The following is a 27,077-nucleotide window of genomic DNA, read 5'->3' on the forward strand; positions in this document are numbered from 1 at the left end:
CAGAAGGGAAAAATCCTAAGGAAAGGATTTTTAATGAAAAGATGTGTGCAACACATGGCATAGCCCAAAACTGTGCTCTCTGTGAGCCCTTTGGCAAACTGCCTGCTAGGCTATCCCAACACATGCTGGCTTTTGACAATTAAAAAAACCATTAAAAATACTGGAGGAGTTCTTTCAAGGGCCCAGCTCACTGCTGGGCTGCTGCAGGATTTTCAGCTGATGCTGAGTGTTTTCTGTGTGACCAGGACTCACCCCCTGGATGCTGTCCTTCAGTGCCATGGATCAAAACTCTTCTGCATTTTGGGCAGTTTCATGACTACAGCAAACAATGTGTCTGCAGAGTCCAAAAATGTGATCTGACATTGTGTTTCAGAAGCCTGCTTCTCTAACACAAGGTTTCCATCTTCTTTGGCAAACTACCCCCAGTGTTAGCCTTATTGGCATTCACATGCACAATTCACAACTCATCTGGAACAGGCTATTTACAGAAATTCTGCTGAACTGGCTGTCTTTCTATCAGTTACGTAGAAAAGGTTTGGCCTTGATCCTGGACCTGCTGAATAAAAGTGTGAAAGGGAAAATCTCTGAAGTCCAGGAATGCAAAGGAATTTCCACTGGTGCTGCCCACTTCAACTACAGCCACAACTGCTCTAAAAAAAACAAGAGACTAATGGCAAGTCCAGTGGAATCTGCAATTTTTCCTTAGCCCTGATGACTGCTCATATTGAATTTCTACCTCTGGAAAACAAAGATGCATTTCTAGCCTTTCGTGTGGTCTGTGAGAGCTTCCAACTCTTTTTATGTCCCAGGTGGGGACAGGGGAGGTTGCTGGAGACTTGTGAATGCTCAAGTTACTGAATGAGGCATCTTATCCTCAAATAATGGCTTTGCTCAGGGAGAAATTACAACATCAAGGAAAGTATTGGCATAAAGAGTTATAAACTGCAAGATATGATAGAAACCTCCCATCTTTTCCAAAAGGGGATGCAAAGCAAGAAGAACAGAGTTAAGCTGGAAGGATAAAATGGCTCCCTGTCCCCATCTCACTCTGCTGGCCCAGATATCAGAGCAGGAGAGATGTTCATTTCTCCCAGCACATCTGCTTACCTCTGTTTCCTTTGTCATTGAGGCTGACACATTCAACCTTTCCTCAACAACAGCCACCATAAGTTTGGGGCTTTTTAAATGCAAATCAACACTGCCACACAAGACACTGACCTGAATGCAGGCACAAAGCCCCACCAGCCCAATGCCCTGGTCCTTACACCATCATCAGAAAAAAAAAAAAGAAAAAGGAGCATTTACCTATACTTTAAAAGCACTGCCCTGCTCCAGTGGAGAGCACAAAAAGCTTGGGGAGGGAAGTCAGAGAATTCCATCAAGGAGTGGGACATCAGTGCCCAGGTGTGGAGCCCAGCCCAAGACAGGTGAATGTGGATGCTCTACACCCAAAGATGAGCCCTGGGCACAGGGAGAGGAGGCTGTGGCACCTGACAGGACTCTCTGGGCTGGATCACCTCAGCTGGTGCTAACAAAGGCTCAGGTTCCCCTACATCCCTCTCCAGCCCAAATTGACCTTCCCAACCACCTACACACAGGCTGAGATGGGCTGGAGACAAGGGCATGGGAGGGTGGAGCTGGGTTTCTAGCCACACACTGCCTTGTGCACATTTCAACACAAGAATTTAAGACACCTAAAGACACGCAAAAAATATGAAGACTTAAACAAAACAAAACAAAAAAAATTTACACCAATCTGCCATTCTTATGCAAGAAGAGGGAAAAAAAAATCCCACAACATTTGGAAGCAGGCTGTGTTTGCTTGGCACTTTCCATCTTTAGGTAATTAGTGTAAAGGGCTTCCCAGGTAAACCTAAGAATAAAGAGCAGATTTGAAGAGAGGCACCATTCTCTCTGCAGTGAGCCTTCAAAGCAGAAGCAGGAGGAGCTGCAGAGCTCCAGCCAGCTCCCTGTAGGCATCACTTGCCTCCCAGTCCTCAGGGTCAGCCATGAGTCAAGCTGCATCAAAACTTGGGAGTGACACAAAAAAGTGACAAGCGAGAAACGTCTCTGAAGACAAACACCACAGCATTTGCAAAAGCTTCAAATCCACAGCCTGGACCAGCGTTTACAGCTTGCTGCTCCTCCCATCCCCTTCTCTAAAAAGTGTCTTCCTAGCTGAGAGTGGCACCTCCAGAGCTGGGAGGAACAAAACACCTCCCAGCTCCAAAACCTATTTTTCAGTGCTTCTCTCGGTTGTTTTCCTCAGCTGACCTAGCAGCAGCTGCTCCACTTGCTCCTCTGGGAATCAGCCTTGCTCTCAGCATTTCGTTCCCGAAATGCTGGTGCAGAGGCACTCAGCCTCCCCATGGCCTCAGAGATGGATTTCCAATGCTGGTGCCACCCAGCAGCTCCCAGCTCTGCCCCCCAAACCACCCCAGCATTGCTCTGTTTCTGATTATATTGGGAATGGGGTAAGGACAGGGATGGGAAAGGAAGATGGGAAAGGAGAAGAGAGGAGGCACTTAGCAAAGGTCACTGGAGAATCCACAGCAGTGAGGTCCTGGTCCCCAGCTCCCTGTGCACTGCACAGGCTCCAATTCACTACAAGAGCCTGTTACCTCCTAAATACAACATCCAAGCTTACAACTGCAAAAAACAGCAGGTACCAGCTTCTGCTGAGAGCAAGAAGCTCCTCACCTGTGCCCTGCAGCCCAGGGTTCCCATTAGAGGGCTATAACCCAAAAGCAAACGTGTTTTGTAGCCCACCCAAGCCTTACAGCACCCACCAGCCACAGCCACACCCTTGTAGAGCACTGCTGGTAAGATACTACAGTGAGCAGAGCAGTGGGAGCTTCAGCAGAGGAGAAGCCACCCCTCCCAAAACAGAGAGTTCTGCTTTCACACACAGTAACCCCAGTTCTGAAAGCTGGCTCTTTCCTAAACACCTCCCTCACACACTGCACCCTCACCTCTCACTCTCGGTGCCCCCACAGAAGATGTGACAAAAGCCAAGGCTGAGTTCCCAGCCCAGGCATTCCTCTGGGCAGGGGGATGTGGCACTGGATGGACATGGGGCTTGCTGCTACGATCAGCACAGCAGCTGCTTGCAGAGAGCACCTTGCAATGCCACACGCCAAGGAGGGGGCTCTCCCTCTGTCCCCATCCATGCCTGGCACCCACACAAATGGCACTGCAGGCCCAAGGACCACATTCCCCACGCTCTGCAGCACCACTGACTTTACTTGGCATTCTCAAAAGCAGCTTTTCTAACCCTAAGATACTGCAAATATTTTTTTTTTTTTGTCCTGCAAAGCTGTGCAGTATTTATAAAATGAGAGCACCCAGCAATGCAAGGCAGAGTGGACAAATGTCACTCCACAGACACATCAGCCTGCTCCTGACCTTCACCCTGCCCTTTCCCTTCACAAACTCAGCAGGGAGGGAAAGGGAGCAGAGATTTAAAGGGAAGCAATACAGACATTTTTAATCACCTTTTATAACCTGCATTCTCCAGGACTGAAAAAGCACCTTTCCCTTACATTATTCAGAAAGCAGCAAAGCTAATGTGACATATTGGTGTGTAGGTGTGTGGGGGCTGGTTTCTTGTCGGGGGGAGGGGAGGGCTGAGGGCTCGCTCTGTGTTTCAGAGAAATGAAGCAGCACAAGATGTACCAGTTGCTCTGGTAACAAAGCTTTTGCCTTTTTTTTTTTTTTTTTTTTAATAAGAATGAAGCATCATTTTAAGCATTTTTCAGTTCAGACTTCCTTGCCTGCATGGCAAAAACAAATCTGCATTTCAGAAACACACACACTCCATTTGAGTCAGCATGGAAAGGACCTTCTGCTCCAGAGCTACTATAACATCGTGGGGAAGCTGATGCATTGAGGTTGCCCATTTTCCTTCTGATAAGGCTGCAGGAGTTATCACACACCAGTACTCCACCCCAGCGCCTTCCTGCAACCCAGAAAGAGCTGGTAAAAGCCCAGCAATGGAAGCAATGGAGACCCCAGCCCTGGTGAGCATCCCCACACAGCACCCTCTCTGCCGGCACACAGAGCCATCCCAGCAGAAACAATGGCTTAATATTTAATACTGTGCTTGTCATACAGAAGGATTATAAAGCAGCTTGTAAGTCTTGTAAATCCATTCCACACTCAGGCCGTCCCTGACCTTGAAGGTGATGAGCAGCCAGGGCCTGCCCACAAGGGTCTGTGTGTGGATGTGCGTGTGAGCGTTCCAGCCAACACCAAAACCATCCCAATGAAGGAAGAGCCTGGGACAGGGCAGGGTGGGCAGACACAAAGTGCTTCCCTGCCTCAGTCCCCTGGAGCAGGCTCTGAGAGCTGCACCAAACCATGGGGAAGGCCAGAAGTTTCCCAAACCAGAGGGACCACAAGAGCATGAGGAGGGATGGCTACACACATTCACACACGTGTGGTTACACTCAGCCTGCACCAAAAGCAGCCTCTGAAGAGCTTGAAAACATAAAAACAAAGACCCAAAGCTGAGGATACAACACTAGAACCACCAATGCCCAAGTCACACCCAACCTTGCAACATCACAGTTCATTTCATAAACACGAAGGTGGGAAAAGAGAAATGCTCACAGTGCTCCCTCAAATGCAACAGCTGTCTAGGCTTAGAGCTGCTTGTTTAGACTGCAGGATGATGGGGCTCTGAATTCCTTCAGCAGCCTGTGAGTGGGGGCAGCAGGTGCCCTGGGTGTGCTCAGGACCAGCACATCAGGCCAGGTGTTGGGACAAGGGTGTGTGGCAGCACATCCTGCTCTGCAGGCACTGGTGTGCACACATTCAGCCTGGCCTCTCAAGCAAGGCACAGCAGTCAGTCTGCAGCTATAAAAGCTGTGTATGTAAACTACAGTTAATTCTTTACAGCAACAATCCCCAGGAAATATTAATTGTGTGCAGCATGGTGGCTTCTTCCACACGGGTAAAGCAGCAGTGATTAATTATCGAGCTATTGACCATCAGCCTTTCAGAGAGGGAGACAATAAACCAACTGATGATTAAAAACAATTACTGTCATTCTTCACTCAGGCTAATTATCTGAACTCCTATTAATGACCCAGGAACCTGGAGAGTTTCTGTTCTCACCAGGGCACATGCAAAGGCCCAGCACTTGATCAGCAGCAGCCAGACTGAGACAGATGTCAGGCAAGTTAAACATGGCACAGACTCCACTCTGTTTTCTCAAAAATAAGTTAAAGGAAAAAGGAGTCTTCTAATAGTCTTTCTTTAAGATATTTATCTGCTACCCCACCAGCCTGCACTGGGGGAATGCCTGGGGATGCCAGGAGGAAGGATGCCACTGTGCATGGAGTGCACAAAAAGCACCCAGGAGTGCAGAACATGCATTATCCCTCCTCTGGCACCTGCAAACTCCAAGACAACACTATCAAACACAGGCTTGTCTCAGCAACCAAATTGTCCCAGCTCTACAGCAACAGGTGACTTGGATTTCAAATATTTTACTCACTTTCTAATACCCACACACCTCAACATCTCCACCTACCAGGTCAAACCTGGGCATTTGCCTCCAGGTAGATTAGCCCTGACTTCTGGCAAAAACCAGCTGGGCAATAAATAAGTCCTGACTAAAGACTCTGGGATGCATTTCTTCAATCTTTTCCCATGTGTATTGTACTCCAGACAGAGAGACAACAAAAAGCAATTACAAACCCCACATTCCCTTCAAACATCTGCCTCACTTGGACTGGCAGAGGGCTGCAGAGGTGCTCCACCTGCCCTGGGTGATTCCCTGCCATGCCCCATCAGGTGGGGATGGTAAAGCAGCTCCTTGGATGGGCACAGCTGACACGGGCGGCACGTGGATCCCACACGCTCTAAATTAGAGCACAGACTATTGCTGGGTAATAGCTCGCTGATTATATGGCATTTACCAGATAATTAAACAATCAATAGTTATTGTGCAGTTACAGAGGTGCCCACATACTCTATCTTGTGCCCTGTAAAATAAAACCTTGCTGGAGCTGCAAATGGAGAGCCACATCCCAGGGAACCAGGCGAAGCAGCACTTGGCATTAATGACCACTGTCCTCCTGGCACAGTGGAGAAGGAGCACGTGAATTTGTAATCTCAACATCATTTACTTCCACATTGTAAAACACACAAGATGAGAGGTACAAAGGTTACATCTCATCTATTTCCTGATTCTTTTTCTCACTACTGTGAAGGTTTGCATCAAAATCCTTCCTGGCTGACACCATCCATGGGCCATAGCTAAGTCCATAAAAACACTGAAGGAATTGCTCTGGTTTTCCACTTACCCAATGCACAGTAAGTGGATGTGTCCCCAAGCTTTGCACCCATCTACTGGGCAGGTATTTCTGAGTAGCCCAGTGTCCTTTTCCTTTGAACTCCTCTCTTTATTGGTGCTGGACACCCCACTGGTTATGGCCCTGATCTATCCAGGCAATCTAAGCACACACTGTATTCTAAGGAGTATTTGTTTGCTCCCATGCAGAGTAGAAATAAACAGCAATAATAATGTTCTGGGACATAAAAGGAGCATTTCCTCACAGTTTAGATAATGCTCTGAAGAGTCCTAGTGAGTTTTGTGTTTAGAGTTGCTTTCAGCCATCAGCTAAAAACCAGTGAGGCAAAGGCTTAATTCCCCAAGTCCAACTCATTGTATTCCTGATAGTCATTTCCTTAAATACCTATAACAAAAATAAAATCCAAGGACACAAAAATTCACTACTGCAACAATGTCTGGCACAGCAGCTAGCAAGTTCTCAGTCTTTCATCAAAACCAGTTTACAATCTGTAACATCAGATGCAGGATTATTAGAAAATAAAGAAAAGCTTCCGATTCAATTAGAGAGATAAATCATCACCAGTGCAGTCCCTCATTAAAATAAAAATTGAGCTATTCACAGGAGATTGTTAAGCAGCGAACAAGGAATGTATTTCTCTCTGCATTTTTCCAGAGTGAGGAGCTTGTGGTTGGGGTTAGAGAAGTGAGAGCAGAGCAGGTCTGTGCTGAGGGCTCCTGCAGTGCCCAGGTGTCACTGGGAAGAACCAAAGGGATATTTTAACCTGCTGCTCTGAGCAAAGGAAGACCTTTACTTGAAAATACCGAGGTCAAACAGAACCCATGGCCTTTGCCTCAAGCACAAGGCTCAGAAAACAAGGCTTTGATTCACAGGAGCACAGTGAACCACCTGAAAGGGATCTTCAGACCATGACTCAGAAAGCAGGATCAAAGCAGCAGCAGCTGCACCCCAGTGCTCAGGCTCTGGCAGTGGTGCCCTCCTTGTGGGAGCTCTCAGGGTGCTCCAGGCTTGGCCAACACAGCTGTCCTCCCACCAGCAAGGAGAAGGCATGTGCTGTGCTGTGCCAGGGGCTCCCCGCCTCTCCAACACAGCAGATGCTGAGGCTCCATGAATCCCTGCTCTCTGAGGGCTCCTGTTGCTGTGGTACCCCCAGACACTTCTCAGGCTCCTCAACCTGTGAGATCGTCCAGCTGTAAGAACATAACCATGCCCTTTATCCCATGGGATCAATGGGAAGTTTGCACCTTGCACGTTTCCCCCCCAGGTCCTGGGCAGGCCAGCTGGTTCTCACCAGGACACCTGCAGTCTCCAGCACAAACGTGGCCATGAAGCAGGGTCAGACATTGCTGCTGTATCAGATTTTCCAGGGGAAACATCAAGGCTGCAGCACATCATCCCCTGCCTGGAATAAACATCTCACTTCTGCCTCTTTCCAACAGCAAAGTTGCTTTTCTCGCTCCAGAGAGGGACCAGCCATGAGAAGGGGGGTGATGCTCACCAGGTGACTGCTCCTGGCTGAGAGCACAGGGGCTGGACCTGCAGAGCTCGGGCTGGCAGCCAGCACCAGAACCCAAAAACCCAACCAGAGGTGCAGCAGCCTCTAGGAGGGGAGCAAAGGTGCACCTCAGGTAACACAGCACACAGGGGTGGGTCACCATCCCTGCAGGGACTCAACAGATGGGTAGCTGTGGCACTTAGGGACATGGTGGGCTTGGCAGTGCTGGGTTATTGTCTGGACTCAAGCTTAAAGACCTTTTCCAAACTAAATGATTCTGTGAATAGTCCAGCCCTGCCTGAGAAGGGCTTGGAAATGGCAATGGAACAACCATCTAATTACAGAGGACACTGCTCCTAGGTATGGATCACTTCTAAGGGCTGATTTAGAATGGAGCCAGAAGGTCTGTGTGTCTTGAAAGTTGATCCATTTGTTTTGCTGCAAGAGATAAATACAGCAGTGGTATCTGGAGAAAAAGAATGGCAGAGATCTTATTTCCACACTGGGTTTTAGGGTGGGACACCATAAACAGTTATGTATGTTTTATATCAAAGTCTCCTTTTGTTTATAGAGCCGTGTGCTACTCCAGGACTCCAGTTTAAGGGAGCTGTGGAGTCAGGCTTAGCCTGAGCTCATACCTCAATAGTTACTAATTTGGTTTGGACAGCAGCGTTTTCCCCTCCACCCCCGTCACCGTCCCGTCTGGCACCGGCACCACGTGAATCACACCGAGGACAATCCAGCCACTCCAGCACGTTAAAAACAGTTAGCAGGAGGATTTTCCTCTTGTACAGCACGGGGAAAAGGAACACAGAAACGTTCAGCCTACACTTGGGACGTTTCTGGGCGGTTTTTTTCCCCTTTGAGGTAACACACAGAAAGAACTGAACCCAGCAAGAGGAAACCCGATCAGCTGAGCCGCACAACCAGCAGCACCAGCTTATTTCCCTTTTTTGCTCTCCACAAAAACACACGACGCTTTGAAAAGGCTGTTACAGGCACATAGTTTCCATGGATTGTTAGAAATATGAACCAGTTAAAATTAGGTCACCTTCCACCGTTATTTTAGCAGCTGAGAATAAAAACAGTTCAGAAGGGAGCTCCTGTGGCAGGGAGCACATGGTGGGAAAACAATGAATACCAGAGGGGAAGGCTCCCTGGAATACAACCTTGATAACTACAGCTTTGGGGTGGGCCGGTTTTTCTTTTGTTTTTGTTATTTTTTTAAAAAAATCTGTTTCAGTTCAAACATTCGCACATTTAAAACTCCAGAAGTTCCAGTTCATCTTCGGTTCGCTTCAATCCCTTGATCCTTCTACTGACAGGATTAGTCTACAGCAGCAGGAGGATGGGGGAATTTTGGCTCTTTGAACACCATTCTCTGCAGCAGGGGCAGCCCGCTGGCTTTCAGAGCATGACAAGCAAGAGCTGTGTCTCCAAAACCACAGAGTAGGAGCACATGAGTATATTCTTTTCTGTAGTCAAAGTGAAACATGGGCATGACGGGTAAACAGGCTCTCTGTGTGCCCACACACGCATGAGTACACGTGTACACAGCACTTGTGCCCACACACACACACACACGGGAGTTCCTTGGAGAATGAGGCCCAGGGGAGGTACTGACTCCCAGCAGAACCATAAAAGTTGGCAAATTCCTCAAGCAACCATGACAAGAAACAACTCCTCACCACATATAAACACAGATAACCCCAGACTTTGAAATAATTCAATCCCACCCCAAATGCACAAGAACAGTCCATAAAAAGACCCCACCAAGATAACAACATCTGGAAATCCCCCAAGCTAAGAAGTGTTTGGGACAGGTGATACAATACAGGAGAAGGGCATTTTAAATATTCTTGTAAAGAAGTTCATGTTTTAAAAATCCTGCTCTCCACAGTCCCTTCACTATTCTCATGTGGATTGCTGCTTCTAGATGTTTAGAAAAACTTAAAGCAATCCTACTGACTGTAACAGGCACCTTAATAAAAACATTTTAATAGTGTTTTTAATCCTGTAGCAGGTTGCTGCCAGTGGAAAGGATGGCAACCAGCCTGTGTGCAAGCAGAGCACTAGACTGTAGCAAACTCATTTGGCAGCCTATTGCAGCCGTAAACTCAGCTCTCAGACGAGATCGAGATTTAGCTATTAAAGCACAGACTTCTCACTCCCTCCTCATCATCTAATCAATAAAAGCAACTGGGGGGAAAGGGGGAGAATAAAAAGCAATTCATTTTCTTGTGGCAGTTTCAGAGCTAATGTGAATTCCTTATTGTAAGAGCTGTGTATGCTGCACGGTGCTTGCACACAGGACCAAAGGGTCAGAGTTCAGCAAGGTTTCTTGTCAGGTTTGAAATGGTCAAACCTAGTCAAGGTGATGTGCTGGGATGCTCCGTGTTCAACACCCAGCCAAGGCAAACAGCATCACTTCAGCAGGAGCTCTTACCTTATAGACCTGCCCGTAGGTGCCATTGCCAACGAGCTCAACCAGTTCAAAGATTCCTGCAGGATCCTAGGAGAAAAGAGAAAGAATGTTAAATAAGCAATATTTATAGACTTCTGAAAAAATAAATGTTTGATGAAGATCAGCATTTCTCTGACAAGGGTTTTGAGTGGTTTAAGGTTTTCAGGCAGACCAGAGATGGGAATTACAGGGACAATGAGCACAAGTGTGGCACTGTCCAGGTGCCAGCCCTGTGTGGGCAGCCCCAGCACTCTGGGCAGCACAGAGCTGCCAGGTGCTGCCCACCTCCAGCACCTGGCCTGGGAGATGCCAGGCAGGTGCCTGTGAGTGAGCATCCATCCATTTGACTGTCATCTGCTCCATCTATGAACACTCAGGGCAAGCTTTAAATGCAACAGCAAACATTTGCTGTTAAAAGTTAGATTTTCTTATGCATCAGCTTTGGAATAAAACAAGCCAACTGGCAGGATGCCATTCTGGGGCTCAAAGCAGGGGTTTCCAGGTCTGTTCCTGAGGTCAGCACCATTAGTGTTACTTGGTCTAAAGGCCATTTTTGGTTTGGTGCATCTTGGCTATTGACATCCCAGTTTGCCAGCTGAGATAAGCAGCTCCAAGGCAATGCCATATATGAGGACACAACACCTTGTAAAGGTGGCAACAAAGCAGGAAACCCTGTTCCCACACCCCCTGCACTTGGCATGTGCCCAGCCAGGGGAAGTGCAGTCACACACACTCGTGCACCCACCAGCACAGCCCAAAGATGATAGGAGCAGTGAGATAAGAGGGAGGGTGGGGAAAGACAGAAAGCAAGAAAGCAAGCAAGAAAGCAAGAAAGAAAGAAAGCAAGAAAGCAAGAAAGCAAGAAAGAATAACCATTGCTGCTATTTTCTCCTCTAGGTGCGTTTTTCCCTTCTGCTCCTCCTCCTTTTCCTGTACTCATCACTCCAATTTTGGAGAGCACAATCCCCCTGGAAGCTGCAGATGCGGAGGCATCCTGACATCCCAGGGGTCTGTGTGTGACCTTGCCTCCCACACCACCACCCATCCTCATCCTCCCTGCTGGGTTTACTTGAGCTGCTGAATGACTTGGCATCCCATTGAACCCAGGGATACCAGCTCCCAGGGATGCCTCCCAAGGAGGATCAGCCAGCAGCACTCCTGAGGAGAGAGGAGATGGACACCCACCACCCCACTACAGACACAGAGGGTTCATTCATTACGAAGCTGCAGGAACTCAAGATGCTGCTGGGTCCAAAAGTCAAACACTGGATCTTTGTGAGAAGCTGAGAAGCAAGGTTCATCCAGTTAACAGGGCCACAAAAGTAAATCAATCTGAGTCCTGATATGGCTGGGGCAGCTTTCCACCCAGCCAGGAACTCGAGGAGCTGCTGTGGAGCAGCCGGGGTTTGGCACAGCTCCGTGACACGGTGACATAATGACTCTGATCATCCAGAAATGCCACATCCCCCCTCTGCCTGCTCCTCCATCATCTATCAGCAGCTTCCTCAGGCTGCCTGGGAAACCCTGGGGTACTCCAGGGTGGGAACAACACTCAGATTCAGCAGGACAATCTGCAGCAAAGGGCAGGGAAGCTGTGCTGGAGGAGACCATACATGTACAAACACACCTGCCTCCACACTCTTGGGCCAGACACAGGTGAAGCTGCAGCACAACAGGTTTCCAGCATGCAGCATCTCAGCTGGCTGTAGATAGCCTGTGGGTTTTGCTGCCTTGGTACCAGGCAGGGAAATGCCAGGAATGGATGGGAAAGGGAACTGACACCGGGTTTCCACAGTGGGTGAGGAGGTGGGGACAGGGAAACATGGCAGCAGCTGCTGTTTATTTTTCGAGTTTCTTTCCTAAGGGTTGTTCTCTGCAGTGCTGAAACAACTCTGAAAGAGGCTTTTCCAGTGCTACAAGTATATCTATTTTTGAATATTCACTAGGAGATTATGGCAGAAGAAAGCCGTGCCTAGGGCATACGCTTAGGAGGTTTGGAGAAACATGCGGGGATGCAGCTGGCCATTTCTGATAAAAAGAATTCCTCTTTGCAACATGCTTTCCAGCCTCTTTCTACAAATCCTAAAACTCAAGAGCACCCCATCCCACCATCCCAGGTTCTCTGGTCTTATGTGTGTAAATGTCACATTTGTAGCTCCAATAGCTTTGCCTGAGTCCATCCATCACTTGTTTGGGATGCTATCCACAACTGCCTCTGCTGTCACTGTGCCCAGGGTAGCTCTGTGCCAGGAGGGCTTTTCCCCATAGCTCACATCACCCACAAGTTCCACTCCTGTCTCCCACCAGTCAGGCAGTTTCCCTGCTGCAATGTCCCCTCCTCTCCATCCTGTTTTCTCCCTGCATTTTTCCAGAAGCATTGCCAAGGCAACTGGGCATCTCTCAGCACAGCCAGGAGTGACACTGCTCCCCTGACTGCTGCCACCTCAGCACAGCCAGCACACTGGGAGCCCCAGCACTGTCAGGGAGCACAGGGGGCTGGATCCCTCCTCCCAGACCCACTGCCCTCCTCCCATCCAGCAGGCAGCTAAAGGGAAAAGCTTCTCCCCAAGAAACAGGGATAATATGCTATTAATGGCCTTTCCAGGAAAAAAAAAAAAAAGCCCTGCTTCCCACTGGCCTCCCCTGGACCGACTGATGCACAGAAAGGAGATTTGCATCTTAATGGCTGCTGGGGAATAGGCTGTCCCTGCACATCCCACCAAGCCCCTGCTGAGGCTGCAGGAGGGACCAGAGCAGCTCGGGCAGGCTGGAGAGGACAGGGAGGGAGAAAAAAGAGAGAGGCACACAGCATGGGTGATGTTAGCCAGGGGAAAAAGAAATCCACCCTGCAGAGCCCCAACCAGGACCAATCCACGCCAAGCAGGGAATAATCTCAGACCAAATATAGCCTGTGCTGCAGATCAGGGCTCACAGCAGCTCTTGGCTGGGGGTGGCTGCAAGGCTCATCCCACACAGCTGCTCCCAGCCTGCTGATGGCCTCTCCTCAGTGCAGGAGGGACACACAGGTGATAAGGCTGCTGCAACCCATTCCTCCCACACCCCAGAATGCCTGCACAAGAGCTACTGTGTAAGCACACAAGTAAGAGGTACTGTGTACTACCTCGTGTAACTGCAGACAGCTGCACTGAATGACAAGCCCACAAATAAAAGGAAAAAATGAGGTGAGCTGTTAGTTTAGGCAAAGAAGGTGCATTGTTTAAAACAGGGAGGAGAGAGATAGCATCTGAGACAAACCCACAAATAATTCTCAGCTCTACATTAGCCTCACTCTAACTAGAAAAGGATTTTTACAGCTGTAGCAGCACCAGGACTTTGCCAAGATGCCTTTAACTAAGGTAGGGTCCCTCCCTCCTCCCTGCTACTCAGAGCTTGTGCCAGAAAACACAGAAACTCAGGCTCTCCATAAAGCATTCTCTCTGTAAAGCAACAAAACACTCAACAGGACTTTTCATCTGCCCATGGGATGGGAAATGTTTCAGAGCAGTACCTGCAGACCCAGGGCTCCTCCAGGCAGAGATGGGTTGGGACATGCCTGGAACTGCCTCTTGTGCCAGGGTATGGCCATGCTGCCACGAGTAAAGCCTGGACAGGCTCAAATTCAAGTGGGAAATTGTTATGTTTCTCCTAATCTCTCAAGAAAATCAGTGGCACAAACGTCTCAGTGGCTAAAACCAGTCTGAGACACAGAAGAACACAGAGGCATCATCCTTTCCAGCAATATCATGGGTAAGGACAAAAAAGGCCACTTTATTTCAGTAAACAGTGCATTTGAAACTGGTGCATTATCAGAAAAGGGACTTCTGTGTGTGGGTGATAAAGCAGGATACATTCAAATTTCAGTAACAAAACAGGCCTCCCTTTTGAAGACTTATCAGCATGGAGCACACAGTGGGGCTGGCAGGTTCCTGGTTAAAACTGCTCCTTTCCTTCTGCCTAACCCACAGAACTAAAGCTGAGAGATGTCCTTGCCCACACCACAATGTCCCAACAAGTCCAAGGCACAAAACAGCCAACACTTTTCTTGAGGAGACAATTCAGAGAGCAGTATCCACACCCAGGGCTAAGTCACCCGAGGGCCAAGGCCTGCAGGTGTGTATCAGTGTTGGCTATGGTGAGCAGAACACAAGTTAGCCATCTTTAAATACCACTATGCAAGTGTCCATGAACATGAGAAATATTTACCCACAGCCTGTACACCAAATCTGCTTGTTTTCCTTGCAGGAGACTCAATTTTCTCTCTTCTAGCCCACACAAAGGGGATGTAACAGGAAGGGTTACATGAGGAGACAGTGGAAAGATGCTCAGGAGAGGGGAACCCAGGGGCGCATCAATTAAACCACAATTGCTGTGGATGCGCGAGAGGGGAAATCAGAGATTGGAGCCTCTGCAATCATTGTGCACTTAGTCCCCCAATTCTAGCAGCTAATGACAACTTCCAGCCAAAAATCATGGAGCTACCCAGTCATTAAGCAAATGTTACAACCCTAGAGAAGGAAAAAGCAGTGTGTAACCAGAGGCAGCAGAGTTACGGGTCAGTAACAGAGGAGTGTCCCCAGGCTCCAATCAGCTAAAGCAGCTCTGCGGCATCAGAAGAGTTTTTTTAACCTCCACCAAAATATAAAGCCTATGCACTAATGCTCCCAAGCATCAGGATATTGTGAGCCTCTGCCTTACATCTCCATCATAAAACAGCCTCAACAGGAGATCCCACAAAAAACAAAGCAGGCTTACAAAGCCATTTACTCATCACCCTCAACACGAGACCCAGGGAGCTCTGTCTGTGGGCAGGTGCCTCTGCCTAGGCAACTCCTGGGAGTTACAAAGAGAAATTTTGGCACTGGGAAGCACCAGAGGGCCATTCATCCCAAAAAGCTGGCTCTTGTAAACTAATGGCAATGCCCAGACAGCCCAGGAAAACCATAATCCCACCTGGCACCACACAGCTTGGCATGGCAGCACTGCCAACCCAAGGGGTTGTCTTGAGGTGTCAATTGCCTGGAGAAAGTTGAGTTTTCCAACCCAACCAAGCTCCAACCAGAAGAGAAAGATCATTGATTGAGAATGTGAGAAAGGTTTTGCAAGGAGTGCAGGGGAGACAGAAAAGCCTTTCAGCAGTAGAGCTCAATAGGCAAAACCTGTCGTCAGAGTAACATTCCTGATTATGCAAAGCACCACTGCCAGGGATGAGTACAAGGATGAAGCCTTTTGTTCTCACACTGTACACCTGCCCAGATTCCATTTCCCCAAGGCCAAATGCTGGCTGGGCCATACTCTGTGAAGCCACCTCTCATATTAGCAGGAAGCTTTAGAAACTCTGTAAACATCCATAAATCTCCCAGCCATCAGGACCCCAGTAACCCCAAGCTCTACAAATTCCCCTGCTATTCCTTCTGAAGGGGCATAATTTCACTCCTTCTGCAGCACTTTCTGCACTGGCTTCTACAGCAGGAACTGAAGCACTTGTGTGACAAAACAAGGTCTGGATTACCTTGGGGAAGTTACCCCAAATGACACTCAGTTCACAGAAAAACAGAGGGGTTTGAAGAGCACTTGAAGACACAGCTGCTTTTTAGTAATCAGCTGGCTGTCTCCATCTCCAAGGCACTTCTAGTTAACAGCCCTGTGAGTAATGTGAAGATGGACTGCACAAGCCAGCAGAGGATTGCTAATACAGCAGCAAACAAAGCAGGAAGGCAGAGGCCAAGGCAACAAAATACTGAGTCACTGGCAACTTTCTAAAAAAGATGCTGGGGACATGACTTTTTCAAGTTTCAATCACACAGACATAGCCCTAAGGCTGCCCATTAATTAAAGCAGTGCAAAAAACCTCAAAAGGCTGCACAGGTATTTCTGAGATAAAAGCCAAGCAATGGAGCAGAACCATGCTGGACTCCTGGATGTTCCTCAGCCCTCACAGGGATTGTTTAATCTCACGCCTTCTCCTGCTAGCTCTGGTACCTTCCCCTCCTTCGCCCACCCATCCAGAGACTCACAAAACAAGCTATCATCAATGCCATCTACCACTGCACCTCCTGCCCACTCAAGCAATACAAGCTGCTCCACTTGGAAGGGTAATAATGAACTCCCCAAGGGCTTTGTTTTCGTTTTGGAGAAGCAGTTTGTCCTCCCTCACCCCCAAACACCCAGCTCCGTAGCTTAAAAGAAGATGTTAGTCAAGAAACAGCATTACTACGCAGCGTAAGAAAAACTGCTCTCAAGGCAAAGTTATTAACAGAAGGAAAGTTATTAACAGAAATTTCTCCCCTGGACAGCTGAGAAGGCTGTTTACAAATCTATTTGAACCATCCTGTGCAGCATCTCACCAGGAGATGCTCTTCCAGGCCCCACTGAGAGCCACATCTGTGCTCTGTCCATTCCCCCTTCCTGAACCATAAATCCACTCTCTCTCCCAGGTCTCCAGCAGTCTCCTCTCCAGCTTCTCACTGCAATAAAGCTCCAGCCACCATGTGAGCGTCTCTTTCCTTTCCAGAATGTTAAGACCTGCCAATAGCTGGCAGCAGCAAAATTAAATAAGAACTAATCACCACATTGGGCTTTTCAGTCAATAAAACTGTATTACTTCTTCAACTATTACCTGTTCAATTTAGGATGTAAGTGTAGATTTGTAGCCCCCAGCCAGCAGAGGAATAGCCAACACCAGTGCTTAGGGAAGAAAAATACAAAATCCCTTATGCACATAGACAGTTCATTCCCATTTGGTTCTGCAGAGGCCAAGCCACTGCAGCTACAATAAACTGAGTATTCCAGATTTCCTGCTCACAGACTCAAACCTGCACACACAAAATTAGAGTTCTTCTGACCTAGTTTCTCCTTTCTAGCACGTCAAAAGAAAAAGCAGCCATTCTGTACCCTCTCCATAAATATGAAATGTGGGAGCTCTAAGCCTGTAAGGAACACATATATACTGACCTGGAAAAAAATTGGTTTTCTCCAACCAGAATGATGCAGTTACAGCACTGCAAATGGTGGGTCCCACAGACCAAGATGCACTAGTGATACCAGGAGAGGACAACAATGACATATATAAATTAACCTTCCTCCAGCATGTCAGAGCAGTCCAGGCCAAGGAAAAGCCACCCACAAGCTACACATTTACATTAATCAAAACAAAGGTCCAAGCCTCCTTCCCACTCCTTCAAAAGCATGGAGAGTTGTTGACACTCCTTCACAACAAGGTGAGTTCATCTCTCCTGATGTCATTTGAGTAAAAGGCAGCGAGTTTTGACTTGAGGCTAATGAAAATGAACATTTGGCCTCCATGAGCCTCAGCACGGTAAGGAAATGCTGAGATATTCAATAACCCTCAAGACAACACAACTGTACTTATCCTTCATTTGAAGTTAATTTCCCTCCAAAGCAGCCATTCCTCTCACCCCTTTAAAGCTCCACAGCACATTCCATACATCACCAGGACAGACTCCATGAATTGTTTGCAGCTGTATGACAAGCCCACCTCCCAGTTTCACAGCAGACTGTTCACCCAGGAGAGCCAGAAGCCAATCGCACCAGAAGCATCAGCAAAAGCTAAGTGAACCCCAAGGTTTTCAATGCCTTGCTAGATGAATGCAGCCTCAGCGCCATCAACCCCTTCAACATATGCCTAATTCAAGCACACAACTCCAACAAGGCAATATATAAAAGGCTTGGCTGAGCTCAGTGTCTCTAAAAAGCTGCAGTGCCAATTATAAATCACATCTATAGCCCCCAGAAGATCTGAAGTCACTACCACTATTGTACCACACTTCTTCAGATGCAGACATCAATTAGAGCACAGCAGCTGGATGCTCTCCTCACTGGAAGTCATTCATGTAGTTTCAGACCAGTAAGATATTATTCCTAAATGTTTAGATCTCACCCCTCTGAGAAAGAGAGTTTCAACCTTGGCCAGCAAATGTTTGCATCAAGCTGAAGTCGTTACCTGCCACTGAATGCTATCAAAGGTTTATGGGCTCTTGGAGGAGTTGGTTTAATCACTTACCAAGGCAGCTGTTTTGGGAACTGCAGCCCCTTGACATCCCACTCCTGGAGATGCACTGTGTAAAGCACAACTGCTGCCAAGCTCGTGCCAAGAGAAGGGAGCACCCTCTCACACACAGGCAAACAAACATTCAGTCTCCAACAGCAGGACACGCTTGTGGCATTGTCGGCAGGGGTGACAGAAGCCAGTCTGCACCTTCCTGAGGCACTGCAGGACACTCCAGCTCCTGCAGCCCTCACAGGAGGGCTGGGGTCACCATCTGGGACCACCTTTGCCAAGAAATGACAGCCTTGCTCCCTCCTTGCAGTGAGAGTTGTGCCCAGAGGGATGGCTTAAAACGGGAGAACGTCTCACTCCCAGATGCATTTTGGAGCAAGAAAAGAAAAGCGATCTTAAAACCTTTTGCTTTCTTAAACTAGGATGGTTTTGCACCTCTTATGCCCATTTTTCAGTTATCAGAAATCTCGTCAGGGATGAAAGGACTGCAGCATCAACAACCCAAGGACTACAGCCTTCAACAGCAGGGATCTGTGCAACAACCAACACACAGCCAGGCGTGTAGGCAAGCATTCCAGAAATCCCCGAATCCCAGATTAAAGCAGCTGCCATTACTTTTCAATATTTTCCTGTCCCTGTACACATGTCTGGAGAAACACCACCTCCCCTGCTGGATTCAGTTTCTCACATCAGCCCAGTTTTCACAGATCATCTGGAGATGGAGTTATCTGCTGGTTTTGTGCTTTTCAAGGAGTTTACCCACAGCCTGTCACTTGTCATCAGCTGCTCACACTTGGCTCTACAAGGGCTGGCTAGCAAGAAATGCAGATAACTCCCCAGTGGCAGCAGTTTCAAGCCAGGACAATATGGGGAACAAATCACTTTAAATTACTCAGCAGAACTCTGCAGCATAGACTGTAGAAAAATCCCAAACTCCACAACTATATCAACAAGATGCCAAAACCTTGTATTATAAACTTTTACATTGAATTGTCTTGACAAATCAGCAGAATTATCTAAAATATTATCAAATTTGTACTAATTTGCATGTTTCAATTTAGAAATACGTGGCTCACCCAAGAGTTAACAAGATGTGGGGAAGGGGAAAGGAAGGCTTCTCACCTTTTTTCCTACATTTCACAGGCTGTGAAATGACCCAGCAGGAAGTCCAAAAGGTTGGTTATGATAGACACTCAAACTGGGTGTAAAACAAGGTTCCACAGCAAAAATCATGCTCCTACCTGATCCATGCCCAAAAAAAGCCTAAAATCAGGGTTGGTCCACAGTTGCTGAAGTGATTAGCAAGATTTTTTTTTTTGCCAGGGTGTGAAGTATTTCCTATAGCAAGTCTTCTGTATCTCTTGGTGGCTTCCTACATTGTGAAACACACTCAGAAATTGAAGGAGATGCTTTTTATTTCAAACCCCAATGTCTTGAACTACTAAACTCGGCAGGGGCACACAGATTATTTAGTTTAGCTCATTTGATATCTGCATTAGATGAGACAAGGTGAGGGACCATTCTCCCAGACACCCCAGGAGGATGTGCAGGTTTTGCTTTGCAAATCACCTTGATGTCCCATAAACACAACCACCATATTTTGCTTTATTTGACCCACAGGTCAAACTGGAGCCCTGTGACACCTCCCTGCCTTGGGAGCTAGCTCTGGTCCCTGGAACCAGCTGTGACATTATCTGGCTTCTTGCAGAGCTCCACCATTTTTTATTAGTTCACACAAGCAGGCTGGAATCGTTAATATAAACACACACACAGCAGCTAAGCAAGCTCTGTAAGACCACAGGGACCTGCTGAAGACCAGTACAAGACAGGAAAACAAAGCAGGTGGGGAAGCCCATAATAATTGGAATTTCAACTGAAAAATCAGAACTATTCCTCCTGGAGGCACAAGGTGCCAACAACCACCAGCCACTCCTCTGAGCCCTTCAGTCCTTCCCATACTCAGAAATGGGGTCAGCTCTTCAAACCCACCTCCTTCATCCCAAGAGACACAGTGCACATCCCCACGAGGATCTGGCCCACAGTCATAAGATGTGATATTAATCATGAGTGTTTAAGGATCTGAAAAGGGGATGAGAAACATTAGTAACTGCTTCTAAATTAACTGCCGTTATTGTTATTTGATTTGCTAAACTCTCTGGGGCTAGATTTTATTTTAGAAAACTACGAACATATCAGATTAATCAACTTTAAATAAATGGTCTTCATTTATTTATTTATTTCTGCTGTATCTACTCCTCTTTAAGCTTGGCAACCCACTGCATTCTTTCCATCCTGTGAAAGAAAAAGAACAGGGGCTTTGCTTTATTATTATTTTAAAGGAACCTCTATGAAGCTTAGCAGCTCTATGAGTTTAAATCATGGCAAAACTCTGTTGTGAAGGAGGACAAGTGCAAGGCTGGGGCTGGTTTCCACACTCTGCAGGCACCAGCTTTGCACTGGGAGCCCACCAGCAGAGTCACACCACACAGTCCAAGCAAATCAGATCTGTTCCCCAATAATTCAGGCATCCAGAGAGTTGAAAGACACCCTACCAGCTTTCAACAGGGGCTGTCCCAGTGTGAGACACATTTTTTGCATAGAAGTCCTGCTAGCCAGGAAGAAGTTTAATCTCCTCTAGCCAGATTTCTCTGTTTCTGAATCCTCTGGAAGTTGGGTCAGCATCCTTCCCCCCCCTCCCAATCCCCTGCCCTCAGCTTTAGCAATGCAGCAATGCCTCTGCCAGCAAACTAAAAAGAAAAGCCCTCAAATATATTATGCTGAAGAATATTAATCTTGTGTTCCACAGAATATTAAGTGGATTACATCTACAGCCTCCAAGGAGAAAAACGTTGATTCCCATGTATCTTGTGCTATTATTCACCCCCATTAATTTTTCCTGCCAGCCTAACATAAGGCATGACAATCTCCCATTAATTAGTGAAGAGCTCAACTGGCTCCAAGGACCAAGCAATGAGTGGGACTTCTCCATGGCCATGAGGCAGATCAGACCACTGTGGCACAGGAACACAGACAAGGTGAAGAGCAAAACCAGCTCTGGGTTTTCTTGTATGACTTCCTGCTGGGATCACCCCTGAACATCTCTTTGTAAAGGTAACAGAACAGAAAAGAAAAACGCTGACATCATTAGAGACATGCCCTTGAACGAGGCACAGCAAACATAGAGAGATGGATGTTTCTGGGCTCTAGGGAATTGGGGTGGGGGAAGAATTCAACAAAAGCTTGAGGTGCCTGTTGTCATACCCAGAAAGGAGCCCTGACCCCAGGCTGAAGGGGAACACCACCTCCCAAGGGTGAACCCACCACCAGCATCCCTCCCAAACACCCTGCTCAGCCCCCTGCTCCCTCTGGAACCACTCAAACCACTGCCAAGTGCCACCAGCTGACTTTACTACAGTTTGACACTTTCTTTGCAGAGGTGTTAATGACTCTACAAGAGAACAAGACGGGGATAAGCAGCTCTAATACCACTTAAATGCTTACGATGATTAGGAGAAACAAGAGAGCCTGCAAGGGCCAGACTCGCAGAGGGAGAGGGCTGTAAATTACTCAGCACGGAGTAAAAGCAAGATCAAAGTCACTCCAAAAAGATGCAGCCCACTGACAGTGATGCAAACTCAGCTTTACTGAATATTTCACAAGCAGGCTGATGAGTTTAGAAGGCCAAACGTGGTGTTGTGATGGTGCTGCACAAAGTAAGGGAAGGAAATCTCAGGACATATGTTTTGCTCTTAACATAACACATGACCAAGAACTCAGCTTTGGCTGATGCTTGGAGACATTCAAACTTTCTATTGACATCTCGTTGGTCTGTGCAGGGAAGAGAAACACAACTCCTCAGCTGCAATTCCCAGGCTCATCCTCTTTTTTATAGTTCCTAGAGTAATTTCAATTCTACACAATAAAGAGCAGAAGAGATAAGAGAAGCCTTATCGGATGAAGCAGCTCACAGCTTCCCACATGGGCAAGACAGAGAGCTAATGGCTACAGAGGCAGATAAGGATGCTCATAACCAGAAATCAAACCCACGTGTTTCAGCGACAACACAACCCCACAGAAAGCAAAATAAACAGCACAACAAACTCTGCCAGGCCACCCTAAATGCTCAGAAAGCTTCACCTCATCCCTCTCTGCAGACCCAGCTGGCCCATCACTGTCTCTCTGGTCTGAAGGGAGGGGAGATGCTGCAGATTCATTGAAAGCCAAAGGCAGCATGTGCTCAGCTGAGCTGTGGTCCACCTTACAGCCTCACGCTGCAGCAAGAAACACAAACTACCACAACACCAAGATGCTTTTGCAATCCTTCTCTGAAGACCTGTGTTGAAAAGGAATATTCATTATGCAGGAAAACCACCTCAACTATCAGCTTTCCCAGACTGCAAGTGATGCAAAGCCAGGATGGACTTTTTGGTCAGGGTAACACCAAGTATGCAACTCCAATCCCTTTAGCACCCATTCCAAGGCTCAAACTCCAGTGCCATTTCTCATCCTGCCAGAGACCCAGAGGAACTGGATATTGTTCAGCAATATCCAATTGTCCAGCAATATCCATGAATGGATAGTGTTCAGCAATATTCAAATTCATGGTAAGCTGCTGGCAGTACAGCTGCACCCTGGGTTTCCCATATCACTTAGTCTAAACCAGAGACACAGAATGTGATCCTCACCACTGAGCCACTCCAACAGCTCAGACCTGTTAGGTATCATCTCTTCATCTGATTCATCTCCTGAAAATTGACGCCTGCAAGTTATTTCCCTTCCCTCATGTCCCAAACATCACTCAGTGTTGGCAAGTGTACAAGAAAAGCATTTATCCAAAGGAATTTGCTCATCGAGGCTTGCAGACAGTAAAACCACAGGGTATCTAATCTTAGGAGAGCAGAGTTTAATGGCCACAACACGGGATGAAAGGCCAAAGGGTCTGACTTCTACTCTGAGCTCTGCTGGGGCTGCACGGCTCATGAGTGAATCTAAGGAAGATGTTTGACCACTCCTCACCTTGATTTCCCCTGCTATGAGACTGTCCTAGCATTCCTTTCCTCACAGGGGATCTTATCTGTAAAGCCCTCATTAGCATGTGAAAAGAGTTATGGATCTCCAGATGTGCACCTGAGGAAAAGTCTGGAGGATGGAGAAGCAGCACTGGCCAGAGAGCACACATCCCCTTCAGCACTCCACATCTGGGCTCAGAGAAACATCTGAACCCTTTCCCCCTACAGGGAAGGGAAAAAACAATCATTTCCTTTTTCTCGAGAAAGCTCAGAGGGAAGATTAAATTTTGCATCTCTTAAGTCAAGGAAATCATTCAAGACTCTCCCAAGAACATCACAAGACCCCACCACCTCTGGAGAGCCACCTGCAGAACCACCTCACAGGCAACCCCCACAGAACAGGACAACCCTCCCTGTCCCAGCCTTTCTCTGGATGCCACTGAGTGGCAGAACTGGACTGATCAGCAGGAAAACTAGAGGTCTGCTCTCAGTGTTCTGCAAAATCTGGAAGGTGGGGAAAATCCAGACCTGGCACAGGTGAAACCAGAGCTGCAGTGCCAGGGTCTCACAGCACGGCTCCTGCTGGGGCCAGAAAGGCTTCTTCTGGTTTTAAACAAACTCTCACTTGGAAAACAACTGAATATCAACAAGCAAGCCAGTATTTCAGCTCTTTTGGGAAGGAAATGGAGTTATCCCCATTGGACCTGCTCCCATCTTTCCCAGCTGCCTCAGTTAACCTTGAAGGCAGATCACACCAACCACAGCAGTGCCAGAAACAGCGAAGCACCAGCTGGAACTGCTTCAGCAGAGCAAGACCTCTGCCCCTAAGATTGGCCCACAAACCTCCTGCTTTCTCCCCAGTGGCAAAAGACAATGCAGTGAAGGACGGGAGATATGTCCACTCTGGAACAGACATGTCTCAGAGGAGCAGCTGGCTCAAGAACTTGAAGAAAAAACAAAAAAGGCTCAGCTCCCTTTAAGAGGAAAATGCTCCATTGTTCCATAATTAATGGAAAGCAGAAGAGGTTTTATGGACTCGTTGAGGAACGAGGGTGAGCATTAGAAAGCACTTTTCAGTATTCCATGATCACAAGGTGAGCTGCTTGCATAATACTGACAAAGAACATGAATGCTGATATCACAAGGCAGTTATGAAACTTGGGCTTTAAATACTGAATAACAATAACTCAGTAATTAAGTCTCATAAGTAATTTTTTTCTCCTTTTTTTTTTTTTTTTTCGCTTAACTGCAAAGTAGATGCTGCAACCTTCAGCTGAGGTATGAGTGTCCTCTCTGGCAAGGTTTGCACATGATGGATGGCCTGTGCAACCACCACCTCACAGCACCCATCCCAGAGCCTCACTGTCAGTCACATCCCCCTCTTCAGGCCTCCCACTCCTTCAGGAAAGGCTTCAAGATCACAGCAAGGGACACAAGAGGGGCAGGAGGATGAGGGAATAAACCTGAATAACTGCATTCTGCCAGTTAACTGATAAACCCCCAACAAGCTCTTCAGACTCCTCAGGATGTTTTTTTGACACAAGCACACATTCTTGTGAATTACTTCAGTGTGACCAGGACACGCAGTCTCCTGAACAAGACACACAATATAGAGCAGCAAAATGTCATGAAAATCAAGGGCAAATGAACACAGAAGACAGCCCTTCCCCCTAACACCACTTCTATTTTTAGGCAGCCATATTAGCTTGGAGCAGTTTCACTCGTTTCTGATAATGAGCAGAGCTTTTGCATCTTCTCTCGAGGACATTTCATCTGTGCAGGCACTTTGCTGTACACCAGCAGCACAAAGAGGTCACATCAACAGGCAAAAACAAACCCACCATTTATGGTGAAAGGGCCTTGAGAAACCAGCTTCACCTCTGAACTTCTGCCCCGTCTCGCTGGTCAACCACACTGCTCCATTTTTGGGGGGTTTGGTCTGCCCACCTGCAAGGTGTGCCTCCAGTTCCATCAGATGATGAACTTCTGCCTATTCAAGAGGCATGATGAGAGCTCCCACAGCAGCAGGAACACTATGCTAAAGCAGGAACTGATAAAGAAGTGGGTGATCGTTATCAAACGAGCAAGACAAAACACAGATGTGCTCAAGATCTGGGTTCCACTGTGCTGGCAGCTTCTCTTCAGGAAGTCTCATTCCCCCACCCCTCACAGAGAGCTATTCCTAAGGTCCTAAACACAATTTTCTGCCATGCAACCAACACGTACATTCAATGTCCTTTGCTTGCCTTAGACTGCCTTGAAATTTACATCCAAGAGTAAATTTCTCTTCCTTCAGGTCCATTCCTCCACAGCCCCTCACCACCACCCTCCTGCCTCCTTGTGCCCACACTGGTGCTATCTAAGGCAGCAGGATCCTGTATGGGCACCAGTCCTTCTGGACTGCCACCAGGCAAAGCCCAGAGGGCAAGATACACCTTGGAGCAGGTGGCAGAAGAGAGGGAAGGCAGCTTCTCACCTGCAGGATGAAAGCATGGCACAAGCAGCTCAGGGATCTCTGTTTTATCACTCGGGGAAGAAAGCAGGCAGAGCCTCACACATTTATCTCCATTTTTTCTTCTGAATTTTCAATAAGCTACTTGAAGTCTTCTATTTGCCCTTTGGATTATGGTCTTTCCAGAAGACCTTTTTCCATGCTTCTCTACAATTATGAGATCAAGGGGAAAATACTCCCTTTTCCAAGCTAACTTCTGGTGTCAGCACTTCACAGAATTTCCTGACTACAGACAAAATCATTCTTCTGTCAATTGAGAAACCCCCTCCCAAGCACAGGAGCTGGTCACTTCTTGGTGAGCTCCTACCCCTGGTCACAAGCATCTCCACACCAGTCCCTCACTTCTTCTGTGGATTGTGAAATCTCATTTATTGAGGAAAAACACTAGCTCGGTAAGAGGAAGCATTTAATACAGCTGGTAGATGATTAACAAGTGAGTGCTCAAGTCAATTGCTGCAGGAGCACCGCGAGTTCCTGAGGCCATAAAAAACTTCTCTCACACGTCAGAGACGAGGAGTTCAGGGGGAAGCTGTGCCTGGCCAAGCCCTCCCTGCATGGCACCAGAGGCTGCAGCTCCTCACCTTCCTCCCCCAGGTCTCTACATCAGTGCTACCCCAGGGACCTTCCCACAGAGTGTTTTAGTGCTCCCTTCACGTTCTCCCAACAGCCATGATGCCTCCAAGACCTCCCTCCCCATGCTCTGTAGAGAAGAGCATGAAGACATAATACATATAAATAAAAGATCTATGCACAGCTGAGCACCCACTACCCGCCTTCCCTCCCTCCCAGCCTCTGTCCCACCAGCAGGCACTTGCCCTCTGGCCAGCTGGGCCATCTGGCAGGAAGGAAAGCTATCAGGGTCCCCACCCTTGGGCATGTCAAGGCAGCACTGGGGAGGAGAGCTACACCGTGTTCTGTGGCTCTTTCAAACCAAGGCCAAAGAAGAAGCAGCATTTCTGCTCAGGACCTTTGCCTTTTCACACCGGAGTCACCCAGAGCCACCTCAAGGTGTTCAGTGCTCCTGAGTATCAGTTACTTCTAGGCAATAATATCCTGAACACCCATCCTGGCTTTTACAGAAGAAGTTACAGGGATTTGGCACTTTCTCCTTAACAGGCCATCATTAACAAGTGACTCATATTATATTGCAGTGTGAGTCATCCCGGCAGAGGTCACAAACGTAAGTGACAACTAGTCTTCAATTATTTCCTTCAAGCTGAATTAAAGGTGCATTGTTATGGTAATTTTGTAACTGCTCCA

General features: G+C 47.5%; 1 protein-coding gene across 5 annotated transcripts in view; it reads right to left on the reverse strand.

Moving 5' to 3' along the window:
- TNIK (TRAF2 and NCK interacting kinase) overlaps positions 1 to 27,077 on the reverse strand; it is a 146,778-nt gene that overhangs the window by 109,743 nt on the left and 9,958 nt on the right. For all 5 annotated transcript variants that reach the window (XM_059479752.1, XM_059479754.1, XM_059479753.1 and 2 more), the window contains exon 2: positions 10,262 to 10,327. In XM_059479752.1, the coding sequence (XP_059335735.1) occupies positions 10,262 to 10,327 (66 nt within the window). The remainder of the gene's footprint in view (positions 1 to 10,261; positions 10,328 to 27,077) is intronic.

This window comes from Ammospiza nelsoni, chromosome 10 (assembly GCF_027579445.1).
Source record: "Ammospiza nelsoni isolate bAmmNel1 chromosome 10, bAmmNel1.pri, whole genome shotgun sequence".
Taxonomy (NCBI): Eukaryota; Metazoa; Chordata; class Aves; order Passeriformes; family Passerellidae; genus Ammospiza; species Ammospiza nelsoni.